The sequence below is a fragment of the Abrus precatorius genome, unplaced genomic scaffold (assembly GCF_003935025.1).
Source record: "Abrus precatorius isolate BTA unplaced genomic scaffold, Abrus_2018 Scaffold10, whole genome shotgun sequence".
NCBI lineage: Eukaryota > Viridiplantae > Streptophyta > Magnoliopsida > Fabales > Fabaceae > Abrus > Abrus precatorius.
The window spans coordinates 27,250,627-27,277,415 of record NW_020874292.1 but is presented as its reverse complement, the minus strand read 5'-3'; the positions used below and the strand labels follow the sequence as shown (position 1 = coordinate 27,277,415).

Genomic DNA, 26,789 nt, shown 5'->3' with positions numbered 1-26,789 from the left:
TCTTTCAAGTATCATATCAGTTCACCTTTTTTATTTATTTTCACTTTTTTAAAAATATTCTTTTAATTAATTTTTAAAATTAATTTAAATTTATTCATCCTCTAATTACTGTCATAATTTAAATACTTTTAATATTATTATTTTGATTAAATTAAATTATTTTTTTGAACAAATTTGATAAAGCTAGTTATTTTTTTTCAATGTGTATTGATAGTAAGTGATATCTGATTTGAGATAAAAATAATAATATAATATAAAGTATAAAATGTAAACTCACATTTTTAAACACTTATGAATGTATTAATATGATGAGAAAAGAGAGATAAAAAAAATGAGAAGTTATAAATTAATGTAAGTCTTCTTTAAGAGTTGAAGTCTTCAGTTTAATTATTTAAAATATCCTTAACAATTTTGGAAATTTTAATTAGGTTTTTGTATTTAGGAAATTCGAAAAAAAAAACAATTAAACATCTAATTTAAAAAACAGAAAATTTATAAACTTACACTTTTAAAGTACAAAAACTTGTTTATTATTAAATAAGTGAATCGAGTGATAAAGTTGTTTTTATTTAATATACAATATTGAGTTCGAATCTTATAATCTTTTAGATATATATATATATATATATAAACTTGTTTTGAAATCTTTAAATAGCTTTCATAAACTTGTAAATTCATTTAACCGTTAAAATATTATAAACCAACTTCGAAAGGATATTTTTCTTTTGTCTTTTACTTCTAATCCTATCAATAACTAATTTTTCACATCTTATTATCAATTTCTTTAGCGCAAAGTTGCTAATAGATACTCTAAACACTTTTTGTTAATACTCTTCAAATATATAATTTTTAAAATTTAAAACAATATAATTTAAGAATATTCCAAAAATATATAATTCGCTATTTTGCTTACTATACTTATAATTCACGTTGAAGTAGGAAAGTCGAAATTGGTAACTATGACAAGCGCGGTTTTTACTGTGACTTTTTTATGTAATATTGCATGGCTTACTAGTATTATAATGTTTTGTTTAGAATGTGAATCATTTAGTAGAATTATTCTTTATTATAATTTATTGCGTAAAATTTTTTATTGTGATGATTTTACTTTTTATTAATTTTATTTTAAATCTTATATTTGTTTATTATTTTATATAAATTTCTATATTTATATTTTAAAAAATAAATTTTCAAATAATTTCATCATGTATATAATTATTTAAAAAATATATTTTTATTTTATTATTAAGCTTTATAAATTATTTTAAAATAAAATATTTGTGCGTTATCCGGTTTGTAACTAGTTAAGTATTATTTCGAATCAATTATAACTATATAATATTTTTATCTTTTATTATAAATACATCGATTTGCAAAAAATCTGAATACATAAATGTATTTATTATTATGACGTCTTGTAAACGTGTCGTTTGATTTGAATAGTAAACTTTTTCTAGGTGGAGAAATCATGTGGTCTATTTTGAGTGAACCTGATATTGTTGTGTCCTCTAAGAATTTTAATAAATGATGCTTTTTTAAGAGATTATTAAAATTAATTTTTAAAGAAAAAATTAGGAGAATCTTGTGTAAAACTTTTAAATTGAGCCATCCAGCGTGGGTTAATACGATTCCAAACTAAAGTTAAACAATTCCATTAATGGTTAACTTTTTTTAATTAATTCCGTAACTCATTCTAAGTGCGCGTGTGAGTTATATTTTTTCATGAAAAGTTATTATTTTCTTATAAAAAATTAAAAAGTTATTTAAAAAAGCATATAACCACTCATTTTTTGAGCTGTATGTCAAAAACAGGATAGTCCAAACTTTTACAGAAACAAAAACTTGTATTCCCAACCTTTCCAATTTAACTTTTCAGTAACTGGTAATTTTTTCACAGTTTAAACAATTGATTAAAAATTTATTTTAAAAGATTTAATATTATAGTTATTAATAGTAAATATTCCATTGTATTAAGTGAAATTAGATAAAATGATGAATTTTAAATTGAAAATAAATATTAAGTTAAAAATTAATGTATAAAAAATTACCTTTTTTATAAGCATAAAAAATTACTTATATGATAAGAAATAGAATAAACTCTTAAAAACATTTTATTTAAAAAATAAAAAATTTATATTTACAAATTTTATGTAAATATTGATTAATTTTTATCATTTAATATGTTATGGCAATTGAAATAGTTAATTTTATTGTTAGCTAAAATGGAGTTTTAGTGCTCTAAAATTTTATTATTTATCATTTTTTAACTTATATTTTCAGTTTTTTATTTTTATGCAGTCTTTTTACGTAAATGTATTGTTTTTTTTTTTTAATATAAAAGAACATGAGAAGTTTTCAAGTCAAATTTAAAGGACTTAATACTAATATTCACTTGCAGTTATGACTTCCGTTAATTTGAGAAAATTAGCATATGACAAGGTTTAGGCATATATAAACGTAATTAAGCCTTACACTACTAAGTCAAATTTTTAAATTGTTATAAAGTATATTTGGTAACACTGATTTAGTGAATAAAGGGATTAAATAATTAAAATTTAAAAAATATTTGAATATTTTATTTATTTATTTGATGGTATAAGGTGATGTGCTTGTTGGGAAATATGTATATAATGGAAGAAATTACCAAAAATAAGTCGTATCAAACAATTGTCTAACGAATCAGAATTGAGCAACCATTTCCTGTAACTTTATAGGAATGACTTGTGGATGTGACTTCTTCTTTTCGATAAAGAATTAAAGAGATTGTCAAATGTCAATGTTACAGGTTCAAGTGCACTAAAGTGATTGTACAACACCAATTAATATACATTGCATCTTCTTTGTGTTTTCTTACGGGTGCATGTGGTCTGTCCATAAAAGGTTTTGACTCCACCGTGTGTCCCCCCTCTTCATCCATTGCAGATTATTCCACGTAACCTCCCACTATTTTGGTAGTTTTATCGAGTTTTCTTCTTCCTATGTTTTGTTTTATTTAGTATATTCATAAATTAAGTGCCCCATTAGAGTAAGGTTAACTAATTTAAGAGAAAATTACATTAATATATAACTCTTGTGTATTATTTTTTCTCATTAAAAAAAATGTTACCATAGGCAATTAAGCAACGGTTAAATTTCAATAATTCACCTTTGCGCTACCTTTTAATTCCGGAATTATTATTTTATAACGATGTTTTATGTGTGTAAATCGTGACAAATAAACAAAAGTTGAGAGATCACCCTACTTTTTCATCCAACCCAATTACATTGATTCTAAATAAAGCGTCCATTCTAATTTATTAACGTTGTTAGCAAGTGATATATATTGGATAAATTAAGTATTTATTTTTATAACGTATTCTACTATGTGTTTCTATAACGTTTAAATTATAATCATTTATTTAAATTTTGTTCATATATACGTCATAACAGGAATCATTTATGTAACCGCTTATTGAAGGAAAGTTTGGTGTAAAAAAAATTGTTCATGAGAATTTTATTTTTTGGAATTCATGTGTTTAAAAATTGTATTTCTCATAAATCTTAGAAATATATTTTTTATATTTGAAATATTATTAAAAAGTTTATAAAATGTTTAAAATTATTTTAATCTTGCATATGTTAATATGATTTAGATATTACCATTGAATACATGGATCATCTTATAGAAGTTTTATCGTTTATCATTATTTTATTGGACTCAAACATAATCATTTTCAATAAAAATATATGCAATTAAACTTAAAAAATTTAATTTAAATATTACTATTATTATTTTAATATCTTTTAAATTTTATTTGTATATAAATATGTGTGTGTTTTATCTTAAAAAGATAATATTATATAACAAATAATTTTAATAAACTTATTTTTATATATATCAAAATTTTCAAAATAGTTGTAATAAATAACACTTCTATCTAACTCAACTAATGTGGGTGGTAATTACAAAATTTGTGTCCCTTCAAATAATTAAAAAAATGTTATAAAGTCACATTATTATTTTCTCAATTTACTTGTGAGGTTGCCAAATTTCAATTATCACCCTTCAAATAATATTAAATTATAAGAACAAGTTAATAATAGATATTTAGATAAATAATAAGATGAAAAAATAAAATAATTTATATTTATATTTACATTTAAAAGTTATTAAAGAGTATTATTATATTTTTATATTAATATTTTCGTAAAAATCTTAAATTTCTACTTATTTTACATTATTTTAGAATCTTGATTTAAGAAATAGATTCCTAAAAAACTGATTTTATACAAATGTATTTTATAAATTTATATATATTCAAAATATCAAAATTTTAAATAATCTCTTTCAAATATTATTTTATATTATTTATCTCGTAAACAACAAATAAATTTTTTTGTTGCTTAGGGTTTGGAATGTTAAAAAAAAATTAAAGATTTCGTGCTTTTTCACTTTATTTTTCTAAATCGAACAAGTTTTTCATACAGCTAATCTTTCATTGTGTTCTTCACCTTAACTAATTTTAACTTTAACATTATTTAAATTCAACCATAAATATCATATGTATATTATTGAGATTTTTTTTGTTATGATAAAATCAAATTGAATAACAAATTTTGAAATTTCATTATAATGATGGGGATTATATATTCAAAATTTCAAAAATAAGTTATTATACTGTTTAGATGTCGTCGTAATTGAGCATGTTTCCTACTTTAGAAAAATGATGCCTAAAATGAAAAGTAAATTATATTACAATAAAATAATTATGAATTAGGAATTACAGTTTTTATGTTATTATTATTATTATTCCAAAGAGGGGATCCTTTGTTGCTACAAGGTGTCCCAATGTAAAGTATGTAAACATGTGTATGGATAGTATGCATTTGCACGAACGCTCGTGTGTGTGTATTTTTATATAAAACAATTTTTTATAACTAAAAATTGAAATATAAGAATAAATTTAAATTAATATAACATTGATGAATTTATAAATGCATTAAAATAATAAAATACATCTCTAAAAATAAAATAAAAAATAATTTGAAGACTAAAATAAAAAAAAACACTATAGTTAATATGAATGACAAACTAATTTTATAAATAAAACTACACTTTTACGTTTAATTTTAATTTGGTTTGAGCTAAATCAATTTTTGAAAAATAATCTAAAATATAATATTATCTAATAATTTTTAAATTAGTGTACTTGTCTCTTTACAAAATCGTTTCTTCGTTTTTTAAAATAAATATAAATATATTATAATTTTATTGATTAGTTTTTTGTAAAATTATATTATTATATATTTGAAGTCTGTGGTGTATGTTAGGTGAAGCCTGACTACACATATACTGATACACTAAAGAGATAAGAAGAACATGTTTTTAATGAGGTACAAACGAAAGAGAAGGCAAGAAGCGTATTGGATGAAAAGTGTGAAAGCTAATAGCATGTTCACAAATATTTCCGTTGTTCTGTGAAGAAATTATTTAAAGTATGGCCTACATATTTTCTTTCCCTCTTCACAACTGTCTTTCATCTCCAACTAAGAGAAGTGCAGTTTTTCTGTCTCACTTCTCCATCAACCCAACTTCTAATTATTTATAAAAACGAAGCTTTCTAAATAACTCATTATATGTTTATGTTCTTTATAAAGCAATTTTTTTTCATAAAAGCAAATCATGGAATTTGATTTGATGATTCTCTTTAAAAAAGAACTATTAATAGTTTTAAACTAAAGGTAAACATGTTATTATTTAATATTTATTTGGAACGATACAACCTACAAAACTGTACTAGTATTTGAGTACAAGATAATAATGGATTTTTTTAGATAAGACTAATAGGTTTCAGAATTGTAGCCGGTGGCGTCCTGATTGAAATCTAGTATCGAGCATGCTATGCATATGAGAAAATCTGAATCAACTTTTTGCGAGTGAAAACACAAGAAATTAGGTTGGATGTTTCCTAGACATGGATGTCGTAATATGTACTGTCAATTTTTGTGCGTACAAGACATAAATGCTCAAGATTTTTGCTTGGATTCGGGGCTCGATTGAGACAAATGATGATCTCACCAGTTTAACACAATTGACAATATGAATTTAAGACAGTCCATGTGATGATTCAATGGCGTCTTATCTTCCTGTTTTCTTAGAGCAAATATTCAGTTCAACCCTTCAAAAATTTTACTCCATACCATTTAGTTTTTGTATAAAAAAATCATAAATCGAAATTGTTCTGTGTAGCTTTTTTAGTATAGAAATATAAAATGTTTAATTAATAAATAATAAATTAAAGTGATTCCATTTTATGATTTTTGAAATTATAATTTTTTAAAAATATTTTAATTAATTATAAATTAGAAGTTAGTTTCATGTGTGGACTAGTAGGATACAAAAACCTTGGTAAGACATAAATGCTAAAGATACTGGCTAAGATTCGGGGTTGGACTGAGTCACAACATAATCTCTCACGGATTGATCACAATTGACAAAATGAAATTAAGACTCACATGCATCTGTTTTCCCCTTCTCATGAAATGTTGAGAATCATTCCTAGGGTTGGGTTATCCACAAATTTTCAGGCTTGAATTTAATAAATATTTTAAAACTTTAATTTTTACTATTTTTTTTTAGATTACAAATATAAAAAATTAATTTTTAAGTTCTAATAAAAATATTTTTTGTACTTTATTTTTTCTTTTATTGTTTTGTTCTCTTTACAAATATATATATTAATATTTGAATTTAAATTTAAAGTTTGATATTAAAAAAATAATTTTTAATGTATATTAAATGACACTTTATAAGAATTATAGTAATTTTTTAATTAAAAATTACATGTTAATAGATTAAAAATTAACAAAAAAATATGATTTATCAAAATTCTAATGTATATTCTTAAATATATGCTAATTTTTTTATATTATAATTATAATACATTACTCTATAATTTATAATTAAAAATATTAAATTTGTAATATTCATCTTTAGATACACCATTAAAATTTTGTTTTATTTTGATGCTTTACTTGAATAAAATATTTAATTTAAGTTGTATTTAATAAAATAAATTTATAAATAAATTTTTAAAAAAATAAGATAATAAAATTTTATAACAACAAAATAAAATGAGCTTATAACTTTAAAAGTTGTTTCCAATTTCTTTTCTTAAAAATATGATATATCTTTCAACTTATAATTATCAAATTTTATTTTATTTTCATTTTAAAAAATAAATATAGATATGAAATTTAAAAGTTTATTATTATTTAATTATTATATTATAGTAATAAAATAATATTTTTATTCATTTAGTACAATTTAATTAGTTTCATGGCATAACTCTAATTCAATCAATTACTAATAAAATTATAACACTTTAGTTATGAATTATAATTTTTAGGTATCTTTATTAAATATAACCCTGATATTATGACAATTTATAAAATAAAAATAAATTAATAAAAAGGCCTGCAACACATAAATTTTGTATTTGGTGCATTCCCTAGCAAGATACTAAAGAGATTGGCATAGATTCGAAATTGGATTGAGCCAAAAAATGATCCCCCGAGGATATCACGATTGACAAAATGAAATTAAGACGGTGCATGTGATGAATATCAGAGACATCTTCTGTTTTCGGGATTTTTATGACATCTTCAGAATCATATCTAAATTTTCCATTTGGATCTCACACCTTTTCACCAACTCGGGTTACCTACTAAATAGGTTACCCTATAAAAAAACACTAGCAGTTGGGACCATTTCTCAAACAAGTGCCCAACAGCTAGAGTCACTCTAGAAGCTGCTTTACCGTTTCAAGGAAAGGATTACCAAATTTTTTCCAACCATTATAAATATTCAATTTTTTACCTTCATTACTTTTTTATTTTTCATACTTAAATTTATATGTATTTTTATTTTTTAACCACACTGTTGCTTTCAATTTTTACAATGTTAAAGCATACATTTGTAATAGTCAAATTCATTAAAATATAATTCTACATTCGTAGTTGAATTGATTAAGGGGATGCAGCAAAAATTGAAGAGAAAAATCAAGTAAGAAGACGAGTTGTGAAGTAAAAATACGAGATACAAATTAGAAACTTCATTATTTATACATACCCTTATAACATATCTTCTAAATCTACATATTATGATAGCTTTTATCCATATTACGAGAAATACTGAGTATGTTTAGTTTTTATTTTATAATTTAAATTCACATTTTATGTATTTTATTACTTTCAAGTTTATTTCATCCAGTATAACCGTGTCTCCCTACTTTGTAGTTTTAGTTATATTTTTATTGGAAACTCTTTCACACTTCTTAATCTCGTTGGAGAGAAAGAAGATACGGGTTGTTAAACGAAAATTGAGATACAGATTATACACTCAATTTCTCACACATATAATTGTAGCCTTCGTTTCAAATCTATATATTATGGTCACTTTTCACAGCATTACAAAATCTACTGAGTATGTTTAGTTTTGAGATTGTGATTAAAGTTAATAATTTATTAAGTTTGCTACTTTTAAATTTATTCAATACAATGTAATCTTATATTAACTTTTTCTACTTTGCAATTTTAGTTATATTTATATTGTGATTTCTTTTACACTTTTTAATCTCGTTTAAGAGTAAGAAGATACGAGTTGTGAAACACCTTTTAAATCTATACATTATAGCGTTACAAAAACTATTAAGTATGACTAGTTTTAAGCTCATATTTCACATACTATGTTACTTTTAAGTTTATTTAATCCCATGGTACCTAGTCTCATAACTTTTTTGCTTTAGAAATTTTGTTATTTTTTATATTGTGATCTCTTTCTTGTTTTTTAATGTCGTTCTTCTATTAATTTGACACAAAAAATTATTTTAAAATTTGTGAGAACCCTATTAGATTTAGTTTTTTAATTTAAATAGTTGTATTTTTTTTTATTTTATATTAACTATTAATATTTTGTTATTTTATTATATTTTTATTAATTATTAAATAAAAATTGAGATGAGAAACTTATTAGAATAATTAAATACATATTTTTAAAATTAGAAGAACTAAAATCACACATGGATTAAAGTAAAGAAAAAAAAATAATTAAATTATATTGTACACTCAATTTATTAGGACGTATATTAAAAACATTGTCAATATCTATGGACGTTAAACACAAGCGTGGATCCTGAACCAATTTTTTGAGTGGAACGTATCTATCATTCGGTGTATGATAAGAAAGTGGTTCGACTTCCATTATACATATATACACATATCATCTTTGAATATTACTTTTGCTTTCTAGAATTGTATATCGACTTTGAATAGTGTGATAACTTATTTTAATTTTACTTTTCTGTGTTTTGGTTTATTGTCGTTTCATCGTTTTAAAAAATTTCATTTTTTAATTTATATTTCAAGTTTAAAATTGAAAAATATAAACACTCTTTATAAAAAAAATTTCTAAAATAAATTATAAAGCAAAAGTCACGCGATATTCATGTATTATCATGTCTACTTTAACATTAAGTTTATATTTTTTTTCGAGTACGACCTAAAATGTATAGACTAACAGTCTTCTTTATTATATGGTTTAATAATTTTCATTTAATTTTCTTTAGTATATAGATAATGACTTTTGCTATACATAACTTTAATTTTCTTATGAAAAAAAGCACCTATCTAGATTGTCTTTAAGATATTATAACATTGATTATGCAAGTTATAAAGATAGGAAGAATGGTCTTAATTGATATTAAATTATTTTGTTAGTTGCATAATAACTTAAAGTTATACTGTTCGTTTTATAAAGGTTTAATTTAATTTTTATTCAATTTGGCTCTTCATCTTATTTTATATTCCATTTTTTGGGGGAGGGGTCAAATTCATTGCACTATTTAATAGAAACGACACTGTCCTCGTCAACATTTTGATTACTACTCCCAATTTTGTCATGTTTAACGACAAATAGAGGCTTACACACCCAAGAGACAACGAGTTTCAGAAATGGGGCACTCCTGTGATTATTTTTATGGAATGGAATTAAAGATAAGTAAAGTGGAATGGAGAAAAAATAGTACAAGATTGATATTGATTTTAAAATAGCAATAACAAATGGCAAAAGTGGGTCCTCTTTCTTTAAACCATTTTCTCCCAATCTTCCTCAACAAAAGACAAATTAGGATTAGAGATTAGGGAGAATTGGAGACCCAATCGAATTTCAATTCAGTGTTCATGTCTCCTTCAACATGCGGGTCCTCTTTGTTTGCAATTACTTTTTTTTCTTCATTTAGGGTCCAATTTAAATATTATTATATTTTTTTATCTATTATATTAATTATTTCATTTATTTATAATACTCTCTACTAATCAAACATTACATATTAATAGTAAAATAAAAAATATCACCTTCGTATATATATATTTTTATTTAAAGGAGTATTTATTAATAAATATTTTTTAAAAAATGACAACATATGTTTTAGAGCGACGATAAACTTATCTATAGAACTATAAAAATATTAGTTACACATTGGTTTTATAAAACAATAATAATAAGTGAATAAAGTGATTTTACTATTGTGTCAAAGAAAAAAAAACAAAGTAGAAACATTTTTTATGACAAGTTAAAGAATTTATGTAGCCATTTTTTTTATGGAGTGAGAGATTTTTCTGAGTATATTTATTGATGTTATGAATTGAATGACATTCCGACATTCTGCTATAGAAGGTTCCCTATTTCTTCACAAGCGAAAACAGTGGTGGATACATCTTCGACATACATTCGGTGTTGAGGACGATGAGAAAAAGAATAGGAATATTGATCACAGCAACATTATTTTATTATTGTTGGCAACATCATTCCGTTTTCATTGAACGGCGACGGAAAGATCAAATGTAAAATAAAATTGAAGAATCAAATTGAATAATAATAATAATAAAAAGAATTAAAGCTTTAAACAAACATAAAAAAATGAAAAATATAATGTTACCTGGTAATAAACTTAATAATTTAAAAGTTAGAGTATAATTTTTTGATTGAACAATTCGAAATTAAATCTGTTTCTTATCCAAATCTTAATTATAATCTTGTTTAGAATGCATTCTTTAGGAGTATTATTTGTTAACAGACAAGACACACGAAAGTCTTGAGATTTGGTTGAAGATTAGGATAATAAAAAAATAGATAAAACAAGAGAACATGATAAGGATAAGAGCTAATAATAATGTGAAAAGTTTGCATTAGATATTGCTAATCAGTGCTTTTGACACCAGTTAAATAATTAACTTTTTTAAAGAAATACATTGTGCAATATTAAACATAATAAGAGAAAGTTTATTAATTATAATTTTGATAATTTTTTTACTTTTATTTTTAACCAGTATTTTCAAAATATCATTCAATATTTATCATTTTTATATTATCTAAGTGTTTGCTCCATACCAAATATTCTGAGAATGTACCATAATGAATGATGATGTTACTTAATCAAAACAACAAGAGCGATAAAAAATAATAATGATTACTTCTATGTAACGAAGAAATTAAAACTGCTTCTATTTTTTAGCATTTGGGTTACCGTGTATTCTAAAAGTTTAGAGACTGTAATATCTTTTTTTAATAATAATTCACAATTCTAGAAATTGTAATCTCTCTTTTAATAATAATTCATGTAAGTCGTAAATGGGGGAAATTATTGACTGTGTATAATTCTACATGGATGCTAAAAATGTAGTTTTTTTTTTTTATGAATTTAACAAAATTCATGAATTTAATTAATGGCAAAACATGTTATTCAATGATATTTGACGATAAAATTCAATGGATGAAATAGACATGCATAATGGAAAAATCATGAAAAAGGAAAAAAGTCTGGAGAAAAAAAAAAACTGAGGCATGAATTATATTACGAAAAATATGTTAAAAAGAGTTATAAACTCAACTGTATTAATCAAAACAGTGGAAATTGAAATACAAAACAGAGATAATAGATAACAAAGAAAAAAATAAGACGTAGAGAATAGAGGTGACTTATTTCATTCATATAAATATTCCATAAGAAATATTTTATAATTACAAATAAAAGCTAAAGCTAAAACTAAGAACTAAAAACATTTTTTTAAACCAAACAATTAAATTTTACTATATCTTTATAATAACTAATCAAACCCATGTCTAATAGAAAACAGACGTCTATGTTAAAGATATATTTACGTAGTTTGTTATTATTCCTCCATGTATATGTAATAAAAATTAAATTTCAAAATTTTTTATATATTAAAAACATAAACATTAGTCAATATTTTTTTTTAAAAGAGAAAAATTTTCTTACACTAATATAAGTCTAAAATAATTTAAATATTTATACTTTTATATAATATACATAGTCTTATAAAAAAACATTACGATGAAAATTACAGGAATAACAAAGTGGCGGCATAAAAGAGTTTCAAGGTACTTTCCTAAGAAAGGTGAAAAAAAACCTAGACCTACATGTAATAATTTATTTTTAAAATTAGTTATAGAATTAAAAAATTAAATTATAAGTTTTATTTTGAAAATATTTCTTACATCTAAAATATAAATATATAATTACAATTATATTTTTAATAAATAAATTATTTTTAAATGTTTGAAGTTAGCCTTAAAAATTAATATTGACAAAATTATTATTATTTTGGTCAAGCAAAATTATTATTTTTTAAACTCGTGAGGTTGGGAAGATGGGCCTGTTTAGGGTTAATGAAGCTCTCACTACAGAACTATTTCAGCAAGAACGTGGTGCTGTTTCAAAATTTTATTTTTGGTCAACTGGTTTATAGAACCCAAGGGCCAAGCTCATTCAATTACGATTTTATGTCATACACTAGACCATGTTTAACTCCCTCTTTTAGATAATTAAATGTAGTTTATGTCAAAATATAATTGAAAAGAAGTGGATTCACATTCTAGTTAAGCATCTATATCCAATATAAACAAACTGATGTTTAAACAAAAAATAACAAAAATCAGAATTAAAAATAAAAATATGAAATAACTTATGACAACCATTCAGAAATTTTAAAAAGTTTATATGATTGGAGGTGAAATTTATTTAAATGATAAAAAATAAATAGAAGTAGCATCACAATTGTTTTTTGTTTTTGTTTTTGAAAAAAGGGGCCAACACACCCAACACACAAAAAATTACACTACAAATCTAAGAAAATCAGTCCTGCAAGAATCCAAACTCAGAAACGGGAACAGGAATAAAGGGATCAGAAAACTGAAATAATTAGTAATAATTTTTTATTATAAATTTTATTTATTATACTTAATATAATAAATATTTTTAATATAAGTTTATTATTTTTAAATAGTTAAAGTTTTTTATTTGGTCAACGAATAGTCAAAGTTTTGACATACACTATTTTTTGCAAGAGGGCTTAATATAAATTCAAGGTCATTTATGGGAACCCAAGATTCGAGCCATATACGGGCCCAAATGTTTAAAATCAAAACCCGCCCCAACCCGATATATGTGAAGAAGATCGGAATCCAATACAGGAGATAACGGATGGGCTCGGTGGCGGTGGCGTCAATGTTGTTCGCCGGCGGCTGCCGGAGCGTCACCGTTCCGGCGGCAGCGCACGCTTTTCGCATATCGCGCGCAGCTGTTTGCAAGCACCGTGAGAAGCAGTTGTTGAGTTGGTGCTGTCGGAGTTCACATAATAGTAACACTACACTCGCCGGTGAAACCGAATCCTCAACAATCGACGCCGGAAACTTAACCGCCACCTCTTCTTCCAATAGGTACCTTTACTACTCTCAGGAATCGATGTTGATTTTTGAATAGGTACTTCCTTTCCACTACCTTCGCTTTTTGCTTGATACTGAGACTTGCTTTTGTTTAAGCTACCTGAAATATGATCGGTTGCTTCCATGTCCATTGCACAAATCACCACCGAGAGTTGAACACTTAGTTGTATCAGAAGGAGGACCTGTCTTAGAACATATTTGCAAGGCTCTGGATCTTCCTCCTTTGTAAGTGCGCCATTCATTGTCTCTTCATGTCATACAATTTATGAAGTTCTTGCATTATCTTCACACCAATTGGATTAAATACTAAGTTTCATTGTGTGAAGGTATGTTGCAGATTTGATCCAATTTGGAGCTGTGTACTATGCTCTTGTTTGTCCGCAGCCTCCTCCTAATGCCACTGAAGAGCAAATTAGGATATTCAAAGAAGTAACGGAACCTTCGGTTTTGCGAAAAAGAGCTTCCATCAAAGGCAAAACTGTGCGAGAAGCACAGAAAACTTTCCGTGTAACTCACGTGGATCAATTTGTTGAACCAGGAATATATTTGCGAGTGCATGTGCACCCTAAACGCTTTCCTAGGTACTTCAGAATGTTTGTTGGGATTACCTTTTCGATTATGGAGGCAAGATATTTGACATTCTAAAGCCTTTTTTAGGTGCTATGAGATTGATTGGCGATCAAGGATCATAGCTGTGGCGGAATCCTATGTGGTTTTGGATAAACCTGCTGGTACATCGGTATGTTATCAGTCCCACAGTATGAACTCAAAATGTTATTATTAATACTCGTATATGTCCCCAACAGAATTGTTCTTGTCAATTTCAATGCTAGATTGCGCAAAATCCTATAAATATTATGACCAATGGTCATGTATACTACATCAAGTGAGTGAAAATTGTTATTTAGATTAGACTAATGGGTTACTGTAATGTGCTTTGTCTAACAGATTTTCTTAAATCATCGCCTAACTCAGGTTTCACTGTTTGCTCTATATTTCATTTTTGGCTTTAATAAAACTTCAGCTTCAGCATACTATTATCCTAGTTGGATTGTGTCTAACATTAAGATTTGCTAGGTTAGTTGAATTTGTTGGTTGATGGGCAAAGATAGAATTAGGATTTAGTAGGCTGAAAATTAGGTTTTCTAAGGTTACGAGGTTTAAGGGATGGTAAGCAATGAAGAACAAGGGTGGAAAGGTATTTAGTCGAAGGTCTCTTTATCTGGCCAAGGGAAGACAAACATTGTATCTGAAAAAAGGCATTGCCACTGCTTCAAATAGATTTTCTATAACTTATTCTATAAAATATAAGGAATTAAGTCCTATGAGGATGGATGCTTTATGACCTATTAAGGAACACTTTAGCATCAAAATAAAATTCTGAATTGCCAAATAATGTACTCCCAAGGTCATATACAACCCAGGACGTGGTTTTTCCAAAAATATATAGGAATACCACTAAATTAAGATGAAAACACTAAGACAGTTCCTACTTTGGGTCCCTAAAGTTCCTCATCAAAGTCTTCATAGTTTCTTGCCAGTGTCTCCCATTATTGTTTCTGCCTTTCTAGAATGGTTAAGATTTAAAAGGTCTACCTCCCATCTCCTTCCTTTGATAGGCTTTGAGGTCCATTCACTTGCAGTTCTCATCAAGGAACAATGGTATTGTAAAGCAGTGTTAAATAGAGATGTAACAGTCTAAAAAATGTATATATTTTTTGATTGATTTAAGGTTTGATGGTTGACATTTGCAGAAAAGTTTTGACCAATATTCAAGGTCTTCTTTAGGGTGAAGCATTTACTTTAGCTAGGCTCTATGGGTGCCTTGAATAGGGTATAGCGTTAAATTACTATTGTGGAGATTCAATAACTCAATATTATTTTTTATATGTCTCTCAAGGTTATTTTTTACATTTTTATATGTCTTAAAGTTTCTCTGCATTTTTTTAAACCTTGGTTAGGTAGGTGGCACTACTGACAACATTGAAGAGAGTTGCGCAACCTTTGCAACTCGTGCCTTGGGAATGACAACCCCTTTGATGACTACCCATCAGATTGATAATTGCACTGAAGGCTGGTATTGCATTTATGTTAAATATAATTATTGCTCCTCATTCTGTCTGTAATAAATTGTGGTGGAATGTTATTACGTGCAGTGATGGCTGGTATTGCATTTATGTTAAATATAATTATTGCTCCTCATTCTGTCTGTAATAAATTGTGATGGAATGTTATTATGTGCAGTGTGGTGCTGGCTAGGACTAAGGAATATTGTTCTGTCTTTCATGGAAAAATCAGGGTATGTGTATGATGCCATTTCATAGAATAACCTTTTACTCTTCTACTACATGAAGAGGCACACTCCTATGAGGCATTAACTGTTTGGTCATTGTCATGAGATTGGGTTCTACTGTATGGAATAGTGCCTTATAGCATGTGAATATGCAAATTAGTTGTATCTGGTATTGCATTGTTCATATGGTATTGATTACTTGTAAAATCTTTTTTTTTTTCAGGAGAAAAAGGTGAAGAAGCTCTATCTTGCTCTTGCAGCTTCTCCTTTGCCAACTGGAATCATTACCCACTATATGCGTCCAATTAACATGGCTCCAAGACTTATTTCTGAAGGTAACCACACAAGTTGGAGTGATTAGCAAATGTGCTTTCATTGACTGTGTTTTTAGCAGCTTCCACTGGAGAAGCCAAGACCATGCCTACCTCATGGTATTGGTGGCTCATATCATAAGAGTAGCTTACATTTGCTTTGACTTTGACTGATAGTCAATATTCCACTGATCCACTCCCTGAAAAGAATAACAGATTGAGAATAATATATTCATTTGAAACTACTTGATGGAAATTGAGATGTCCTAAAGTTTTTAACCAATACTTTGGTTAGGTGCAATAGCCAAAGTGGAATTTAATCAATTAATGAACATATATGATTGTAATGGTCTTTGAATGTGTAAAATTGAAGGGTTTGAATATGTATTAGTCTAAAGTTTTGCACCAATACTTTGGCTAGGTGCAATAGCCAAAATGGAATTTAATCAATTAATGAACTTGTATGATTGAAATGGTTTTTAACCAATACTTTGGCTAGGTACAATAACCAAAATGGAATTTAATCAATTAATAAACATATATGATTGTAATGGTCTTTGACTCTGTAAAATTGATGTGTCAATGAACAAGGGCATTTCCGTCAAAGGTTAAATTTTGAAATATTTGTTTGCTATGTGGCATGGGTAATTAGTTTTAAAAAAAGGGTCTTGTATTGTGGATTCAACCCAGAAGGTTTATCAAGTGCAGATTTTATCAAGGGATGGTATCTTTGTCAACTTGAGGTCATGGAATGCAGAAGGGTTCCCTGGCCAACTACTGCTATTCTGGACAAATATTGTGTTGAAGACTGTGGGTGGCCTTCTCAAGATTTTGCATATGAGTGCAAAATCAACCTTCTTACTGGTCGAACTCATCAGGTCCGTTAGCTGCTGTTTTATGTATTTGTTGTGTTTTTAGTTACTGATGGGTCTCTTCTGGTTAATTTGTATGTGTTTACACATTACAACAAACATAGTTGATCAATTTGAAAAATAATGAAAATATAGTTGCTTGATATTTCTAATCCTCAAGTGAACTGATAAGCAGTTCATATCTACTTTATTCTAAATTTTTTTCCTTGTCATGTCCCTTCTGCTGTAGGATGTTGACGAGCTGCCATTGTTAATTAAACAATTATTCGGCTGTTACAAATGACAAATAGTACCAATAAAATATATTGCTTTTGCCATTGTTGGGTCTAATATTATAATACACTGGTGGCATGGACGATCTCAATTTGAACATATCTCCCCTTCACTTGTTTTCTGGGTGTTCATATCTCCCAGAATCTGGTATCAACCACTTAAATGTTGGATTATTTTTTTATGAATGATGACCTAGCTGGTGGTCATTTGGTGGTGTTTCAAAGGTTATATTTATAATGAATAAATTAAGCAAATCCTATTTCTTTTATTTATCTTTTAGGAAGAGAAAAACATGTTTTGTAATTGAATAGTTACTTCCTTTTTTAATGCAGATTAGAGCTCAATTTGCTGCCCGTAAGGCACCATTAATTGGTGATTCTATGTATATGCCAGCTGCAATTGCGGATATGGCTAATCCTGGACTTAATCCATTTGGAAAATACAAGAAAGATTTCAGTAGTGAGAGTGAAAAGGAATTGGCTGTTATAAATTGGATTGCACAACATGGAAAAGAGCCAAGTGTTGCGATTGGCCTTCAAGCCTGTCAAATTTCATGGGATGATGATGAACACTTTTACGAAGCTGGTTCTCCTTGGTGGAGGTGTTAAAATGCTTGAAATATGTGCCTGAGTTGAGGACAAGAATCACCTTTATAGTTATGTTTTCATCTTGCTTTTGTTTTAAGTAAGTGTACTATCATTCAAATTCAAAACATCCTGATTCATTCTTACAGCTGATCTGTTTGCCTGAAAAAAAAAAAAGAAATGTTTTTAATCTGCAGATACAGATACTAAAAAATTGGAAGAGCAGTCATGGATCATTTTGTATGTTGATTTCTCCTTCTGTGGATTAAGAATGCAATATTTCCTTGATGTTGTAGAGGAAGGCAATGAAACTGTTGGTGGTTTGAAAAGAGAATCCCATATAAAAAGGAAAGGAGAAACTTCAAATGGGGATTTAAAATTGTGCGTGCATGCTCTCCTATGCTGGTGAGCCTTGTAGCACCCTTTCAATCAGAATAAACTCTGAACAGGTCAGCCAAAGGATAGGTTTATTCACGAATTAGGAAGTATTTTTGAAAAGAGGATTTAGTTTATATTTTATTAAGAAATTGAAGAACAGAGAAAATGTCAACTTATTGGAAACATAGTTGATTCGGCTGTGATAATACTGCCTAAAGCTCGTGTCAATTTCAAATTGATTGTATTGGCTTTTGCGGCTCTCTGTCATGTTTTGGCGAGGGGGCCTTGCTTATGCTTGACAATCAATTGCCTGTTCTAGCTTGCTGATGATTTTGGAGTTCTCTTAACACTATTTTAATCATGGTCATGGTGAAGTCCAAATCTCATGGTAAAATATCATAGTTGTCATGGGCGAGGACCAGACAACATATCCCCTAACAATTCACATGTTATCCTTTCCTGGTCATTGGGTCCCTTTTGAATTTTAGTAAATGTTTACCAGTTCCTTCGTTTATCTAAACTCATGAGTCGTGACAACCATTATTTCTATTTACGTGCTCCTCAAGGGTCTAGGTAGGAAACTTGTACTTTTTGGTTGTGGACTATGGTACTTTTTATATATAGTAATATAGAAATTTGTAAATTTCTGTTTGATTATTTTTCGTGTTTCTTCTAGCACTTAAAAGTTACTGTCATAAATTATTGTATCATTGAACATGGTTAAAGTCAACTAATTGTTGCATCATTCAAAATTATTTAATTTTGTAATAACTAATTTAAATATCTTGTATAAAGTATTGTCTAATTGGTTGATAGTATGATATATATTTTTTACATTAGTGGATAAGATAGGGTTATTATTATTGTTGTATTGATAAAGCAATTTTTTTATACTGTTAATCAATGTTATATCATTAAAAATTATTAATTTTTGTGTGTTGATTATTGAATCTGAACTTTTTGAAACCATCGAGAGAATTGAATAAAGAAGGAAAGCTAAGTGTAATGTCGGGTTAATTTTAGAAATATCTATAAAGTACACAATTAAACTATTTAAAAAATAAATAAAATATTAAATTGAAGGTAATGTATCGGTAATTTTGTTATGTTAGTAGAAAGGAGTTGGAAAATGAAAAATTAATTCTTAAAAAATGTTATATTTAGGTGATCTTTTTATTTCGGAAGAAATTAATTTTCAATTAAATTGGTAAATACCTTCGATGAAAAAAAAAGGGTAGAAAGGAATTTTATAGTTTTAACAAGTGTAAAATTTAATGTTGTGATATCTCAATAAGGTTTGTGCATGTATTCTATTCAGGTTGATTTCGTGATTAGTATGAATGATTTGTTAAATGAAAATAGTGAGAAAATATAATAGAAGAGAGAAAAGTGATAAAGGTGGTATATGATATGATGCCTCAGGATGAGAAAAATAAAAAGAAATGATGTTTAATACATACTGCTTGGGTGTTTAAAGATGCCTAAAAATGCAAGTTTTTCTTGTTAAAATGCCAAGTGTTTTTCATGGAGTTCAGTTTCTGGGCCTTCTACCTCCGTACCGGTATATCATAAAATGACGTCACATCAGTACTAAGTAGTTCTTTAGACAAAGAAGAAGAAGAAAAGTGTGTAGTTCTAGCAATTGGAAGGTTTCATATTTGAAAATATAGGATTCTGGTCAGAGTTGTTGAAGCTTTTGCTAGTTACATACGATAGCAATTATAGGAAAGGGTTTGAAGGAAGTTGAACCATTTTAGCATACCAGTTAACCTCAAGCTTCCTTCCAGCCAAACCAATCCTGAACACGCAAGCCAGAGCTTAAATTGAAGACTTGAACAACCCTTTATACAGAGTGAATTAGTATATTTTGATTGAAGATAGAAGCACTGATAAGATGTTTCAAACTATTGAAAGTATAGCAGGCGCAGGCATTCCCCATTATTTCGTTTATTTGTACTAAATGATATTCACAGTTTTTCTTTCGGGATCATTCCTGGGAGAAGGTTTCTATTTTATGCTTTGCAATGAATTCCTTGTACCAACTGGCCGATAATCTTGGTATTCTCTTCAGTGTGGCATAATCAACATGGTGAAGTCCAAATCTTACTGTATATCCACGAATCCACTCAAAGTTGTCTAGCAAGGACCAGACAAAGTACCCCCTAACATCAGCTCCTTTCCTGATCACATTGTAAATAGGAGAACAAAAAGAGAAAAATGATTTTAATTTAATTATCATCTAGTATTTTACTACAATAAAAAAGCAAGGAGATGACACACAGCAAATTTGAGTATGTTTATATGATAAAAAGAGACTATAGTGACAGACGAGGGACAATACATGTAAGATAAATTGATATCAATTATTATGTTTTATAAAATACCTTATATATATATATATATATATATCGACTTTCATATATTCCTACCTTATTGCTTCCAGTAGGGCTTCTAAATGACCCGCCATGTAATTTTTTCTGTTGAAATCATTAAGGTATTGCTCTTCAGTGTAATTTGGGTTGTCCAACTCGGCATACCCTACAAAACAATTTATTCAAACAAAAATGCACAGAAAGTTCATCTATTAAGGGACTCAATTGTGCTTACCGTTTTCAGTTATGAACATTGGGGTGTTATTGTATCTTTCTTTCAGATAGGTGACAGTTTTCTCCATGCCTTGTGGGTAAACATATTGCCAATCAAGTGAAGTCTGCATGTTTCAGAATAATGTTAATAATGTAAAGAGAGAATGCCAGTTTCATGATCATAATGCATAGGTTGAAGATACATACAGGTGGCCCTATTGGAACTCCATCTTTTGTAGCACTTTGTAGGTATGAGCCTTCTGTTCTAGTGATTCCAGGTCCTGATTCACATATAGAGGAGATGCAGTCTTGGACATAGTAGCTAGCATAGTGATTGATACCAATGAAATCCAATCCTCTTTTTAGTTTCACTTTGTCATTGATGGAAAATTCGGGCAATATATTTCCTAGAATGTTCTGCATATCTGTAGGGTATTTACCGAATATGATTGGATCCAAGAACCTGCATTGTGGTTTTAGTTAACTATTAAATACATTATTTGAACGAGAACATGAAAGTGTCGTCTGGGGTTACCAGTTGAAGGTGAATGATCGTGCTCTTTCTGAGGCCAATTTGTCTGCCATGGAATTGCTGATGGGCTCATACCAGTAAGCATTCACAACAATGCCAATTCTACCATCTTGCTTGGTCTGAATATTTTATTTATAATATAATTTAGTGAATCCTCAGCAATAACTATTTTATATTATTTTCATTTTTTAGAATAAGATCCCACCCTTAACATTCAGATCAACGAAGAGGCTTATCTTTCCAAATTGGTAAATAATTTTTTTTTAATTTGTGTCTTCTGATTGAAGAAGGTATATATATATCATCTGTGGTATTAGATGTTTTAAACTAAAATACCTGGTATTTGGTTCTATAAATATCAACCGCAGCCGCATGTGATAGGATTATATTGTGGGCCACAACAAATGGCTCCTTCTCTGAATCTCCTTCACTACAATTTCCAAATGTGTTAGAGCAACGACATGGTGGACCTAGTCCTGTGCGGTAACCGTATGTAGCTAGCAAATTTGGCTCGTTGAAGGTTACCCAGTGCTTCACCCTATCACCAAATGATTTAAAACACAGCTCTGCAAAATATCCAAAATCTTCCCTGCGAATCAACGTTGAATTTATTAGCATATGGTATCCAAGTAAGTGATACATATGTGCTCAATTTTATATCAATTAATTAACAAAATGCACCAAATAAACACTGGAAAATGATACACTGTTGTATCAAATCATATACTAACAAAAAAACGCCATTTTTTAACCCGTGTGCAACATTACATATTATAAGAAATTAATAAATATTAAGTTTTTATTTAAAATTAAAACATTTAATAATATTAATACATTGAATATTATAATTTTTAATAATATATATAACTTCTTATTATGTGCAACATTGTATAAGTTAGAAAAATTAATAAAAATATCCCATTAGCTAATTGCTTACTTTGACCTGGAACTTAGCCAACCTCCATATCTGTCTTCAAGTTCTTGAGGTATGTCAAAGTGATTGAGAGTTACAAATGGTTGAATTCCTGTGAGTTACCAAATGGAAAGAATTCAAATGCATCACTAAGAAGTACACCAATTATGCTCAAATTTCTTTACTTGTGTGCACTCTTTCAATTGACTATGTCTATTTAATAATGTTCCTGTGCTAACCTTTTCATTTGATGTTCTAAAAGTGGTGTCATTATAGTTCCCCTAAATCAAAATCGTGTAAAAAATAAGTGCAAACCTTTGAGTAACAAAGCATCTATTAGGCGGTTGTAGTAGCTGATGCCAGCTGAATTGACTTCTCCAAATCTTCCTTCTGTCAAAGTGTATCAAAATCTAAATCAAAATTTGACTTCAAACACCAGATTATATTTAATTGAGATTAGCAAAGAAGCATACTCGGTAGAATTCTTGCCCATGAAATTGAGAACCTGTAGCTATTGACTTTGAGGGCTTCCATTAGGTCTATATCCTCCTGTTCTAAGCCACGTTTTTAGTTTAATAATTTAATTCTTCCTCCACGGTCGTCACGGCATTCAAAATTTTAATTCCAAAAAAGTGTTTGGTCAAATTCATCAGCTTATATTCTAACTGACTTTTCATGTATCCTTATGTCAAGTAAACTTATAATTAATATTGGATAACTACAAAGAACATCCCTACAGTTTTGGATAAGCTTATGTAAATAATTCGGTTCCTCTTTAAAAAATCCTCGAAAGGCAAAAAGTATTTCACAGTTGTAAATTGTAATTTTATTATAATATATCAGATGATTAAAGTAGAAACTTAACAGTTTATTCTGGAAAGGAAAATATTTTGTTGACAATAAAATGGAACAACTAATATAAAGAAAAGATTAAAAAAATGAAAGATAAAGATAATAATTTATAATATCATATGTAGTATCTTATTTTATAGTTAATATCATATACATGGTGTCAATTTTTAGACATTCAAATCATAGAATTACTCTGAAAATAAATTTAGAAGTTAGCGAGAGTATTGATCACCAAAAGGTTTGATATTTTTTAATCTATATGAAGAAACATAAATTTGATTTCTTTATCTTTATTTTTAATTCCCTGTCGATTTTCAAAGATGCACATACGAATGCAAGTGTCAAATTCTACATGATAAAATAAAACACGACAATATTTTAAAACCCAAAGTATGAGTTCAATTATTATCATTAAATAAATCCTTCTTGGGAAAGATATTGGGTAAACAACGTCGGCATTCGGCTAACCAAATGGATTATTATAGAACAGAAGATTACGTTAGCAACAAAATAAATCTCCACCAAAAAAAAAAAAATTTCCCATAAAGGGAATAAGTTTCAAAATAAAAAAAAATTGTCAGCAAAACAAATTGCTAACACCTCAATCCTTATATTATGTACATGTCTGCTTGAATGAATTAATTTTATATTTAATGAATGTTTATTTACAATTTTTTAAAATTTGATTTTTCTTAAAATTAAAATCAATCATATCCAAACATATATTTATTTCTCATAATGCTCTATAATTAACAAAGCTTTTGCTAAAACTAAAAATTAAGAAGGCCTATAGAGTTGCTTTATAAAGTTTTATATTACTTAAAATTTTTAATTATTTTACATTTAAATCCTCTCATACTGTTGAATAACATGATTTTATCGTCCTAAACACACACACACACACACACATAATTAACAAATCTTACAAGTGACAACTGATAAGATGGTTCTTATTCAATAAATTTTACATATTTTTTCTAATATAATCATATCATATTATTTAACAACATTAAAATATCTAAATATTTTATTTTATTGGTTAATTAACTAAGGGTGGCGCATGTAATGCATTCATTTTATTTTATTAGAAAATATAAACTAATATATTTAAGACATTTGTTAACAAATTAAAAATAAAATATTTTTATATCAAAGTGTAAATTTTAATATTATTAATATATTTTACCATTTTAACAAAATGGTATTTAATATTTTTTTTATAATTAATATCTGTAAGATACTCGATACCAAATATCTTATTTTTATTACTGTTTTGGTTTGGGGTTCTTAAAACCATTTTTTTTAAAGTTTGAGTATTTATTACCAGATAGCGATGATATTGGTCAACCGCAATATCTCCATTACTTCCATCAGCTATTCTACCTGCAATCATTTCAGGAATACTACCTTAAATTTATAGAAATTAACGTTTGAAATAAAAAGCAAAAGCTAGAAGATGATCATGAAGTCATATCTAATTAAAAGGAGCAATATTCTGAGCGTGCATGCATGTCCCGTTTACATCACTAAACAAAGTTTTCAAACTTAATTTATTACCAGGTGATTTGTGAGAGAAGACATCCCAGATGTTTAGTCCTTTCCCATCACTCAAGTAAGCACCTTCATACTGTAAATGATTAAGGAAACCATATTACATATGGGTGATTATAGATTGATTATATTAATGTACAAAAATATATTCATAATTAGAGAGAAAGCATGCATATCATAATTAAGAACCTCAAGAGTGAGGTATAACGGCAAATAAATTACCTGGTAAGAAGAAGAAGAAGTTCCAAAGAGGAAGTTGGAGGGTAGCGGAGATTGGTCCAAACATTTTGAAAGGGGACATGCTATTAGCAAAAGAATAAACGCTATATCCACAAAAAGAGCTTTCAACAATCTATAGAACGCCATTTCCTTATGCTTGGTACGTATAACATCTGTGTATTGCTACACATATATTTATAGTAATATTCAGCAGAGAGAGAAAAGAATAGTTCTATATTTTTTCTTCTTAATTCTAAGGAGCAGAGTATTTTAATTATCGGTTCAAATTCGTGAATGAAAAAAATATATATTAACATATAACCGTAAGCATATGCAGTCAAACGCTAAACAGTAGCAGCCAGTGACTCATACTAAATATTCTTAATTAGTTCGTTTTCATATATTTTTCAGATGTTAGTTTGTCAAATTGACTATTTGAAAAATATTATTATTTTGTACTTTCCCCATGTTTCTGATTAAAAAGATGGGATTATTTTATTTTGGCCTAAGAATGTATGATCAACAACAGAACAAAGGAGCAGGAGGGTTAAAAATGGGCTCACGTCAAATTACAGCATCGCTGCGAAAGAATCAAAGGCTACAAGATAAGATACCACTGGTTATGTTTTTGAATAGCAGAAACAAGTCTGAACAAATCCTAAGTTAGTCATATAAATGGGCCTCATTAACCATACAAACTGACCTCCTCCAAAGACTCATTTTACACACTGCACTAAAATCCATGAATAAATCGTCTCTCATCTATATGTTGTATATAATACTAAATTTTGTTTAATTTATAAGATATAATTATTAAATTTTCAATCTTAAAATGTAAAAATAAATATTTTTAAAATACATTAATTATTAATTATTTTTATAGCCTTATTTATTGTAAAATTTGTGTTACGAGATAGATACATTTATTTATTTATTTAATATATAACACACTAATTCGATAATTTAGTATTATGAATATTTTTAAAATATAGTATACATTTATCATATATAATTAGTTTTTATTAATTTTGATAAATTAAATACTTGTTTATCATAAATAGGAACAGAGACAATATTAATTATAAAAAAATTGACAATTATCAATTTTATATTATAAAACGAGAATATTCTATTTTGTAAAGTGAAATATTTAGTAAAATCACTTTCTTTCACAATTTATTATGTGCATTTTTTAATATTAAAATTGTTTAAAATGATGTATGAATTATAATTTTTCTCATCACAATGATTATACCTTTTTTTCTTATTTTTTTCTAATTTATTTTAAATTTTAGAGATAAAAGTTGTTATTTAATTTTATCTTATTATCTTATATAAAGGTCTATATTCTTTGTAAATTTTTGTGTTTATATTTATTTATTTTTATTATCTGATATAAATTTTCAAAATTTTTTATAAATATTTTTGTTTATATAAAATTCATAATATTTAATATATTATTTTTATTATTTTAAAATAAATTATATTTTATAATTATATAATTTATTAAATTTTTATTATTTTAAAATATACTATTTATAGTTCTAGAATTAAGTTAAATATTTTTAAAAAAATTAATATTTCAAACAATTATATTATATTTTACACATATATTTGTTTTAAAATAAAATATATCTATATTG

At 27.2% G+C, this 26,789-nt stretch overlaps 2 protein-coding genes across 3 annotated transcripts; one reads left to right on the top strand and one right to left on the bottom strand.

Annotated features, from left to right (window-relative positions):
* The first annotated feature begins 13,507 nt into the window (after positions 1-13,507).
* On the top strand, positions 13,508-19,258 carry LOC113874355 (RNA pseudouridine synthase 6, chloroplastic). Of its 2 annotated transcripts, XR_003506090.1 has the most exons (10): positions 13,515-13,777; positions 13,880-14,008; positions 14,110-14,364; positions 14,441-14,522; positions 15,745-15,860; positions 16,028-16,082; positions 16,300-16,411; positions 17,096-17,265; positions 17,865-18,216; positions 18,314-19,049. XR_003506090.1 is itself a non-coding variant. In XM_027512584.1 (9 exons), exons 1-9 carry the CDS (start codon positions 13,542-13,544, stop codon positions 18,138-18,140), a joined length of 1,431 nt encoding a protein of 476 aa, XP_027368385.1. In that variant the 5' UTR covers positions 13,508-13,541; the 3' UTR covers positions 18,141-19,258. The 2 variants fall into 2 exon arrangements, 1 of the variants encoding a protein (XP_027368385.1); XM_027512584.1 differs by having other exon boundaries at positions 13,508-13,777; positions 17,865-19,258.
* Positions 19,259-20,481: 1,223 nt separating this feature from the next.
* LOC113852163 (beta-glucosidase 46-like) lies at positions 20,482-25,230 on the bottom strand. Its single transcript, XM_027482408.1, has 12 exons — positions 25,150-25,230; positions 24,934-25,003; positions 24,701-24,759; positions 22,998-23,073; positions 22,840-22,914; positions 22,549-22,636; positions 21,948-22,200; positions 21,615-21,730; positions 21,287-21,542; positions 21,102-21,204; positions 20,924-21,032; positions 20,482-20,674 (listed from the first exon to the last, which is right to left on the bottom strand). The coding sequence occupies exons 4-12, from the start codon at positions 23,056-23,058 to the stop codon at positions 20,482-20,484; spliced, it is 1,254 nt and encodes a 417-aa protein (XP_027338209.1). The 5' UTR covers positions 23,059-23,073; positions 24,701-24,759; positions 24,934-25,003; positions 25,150-25,230.
* Positions 25,231-26,789: the final 1,559 nt, after the last annotated feature.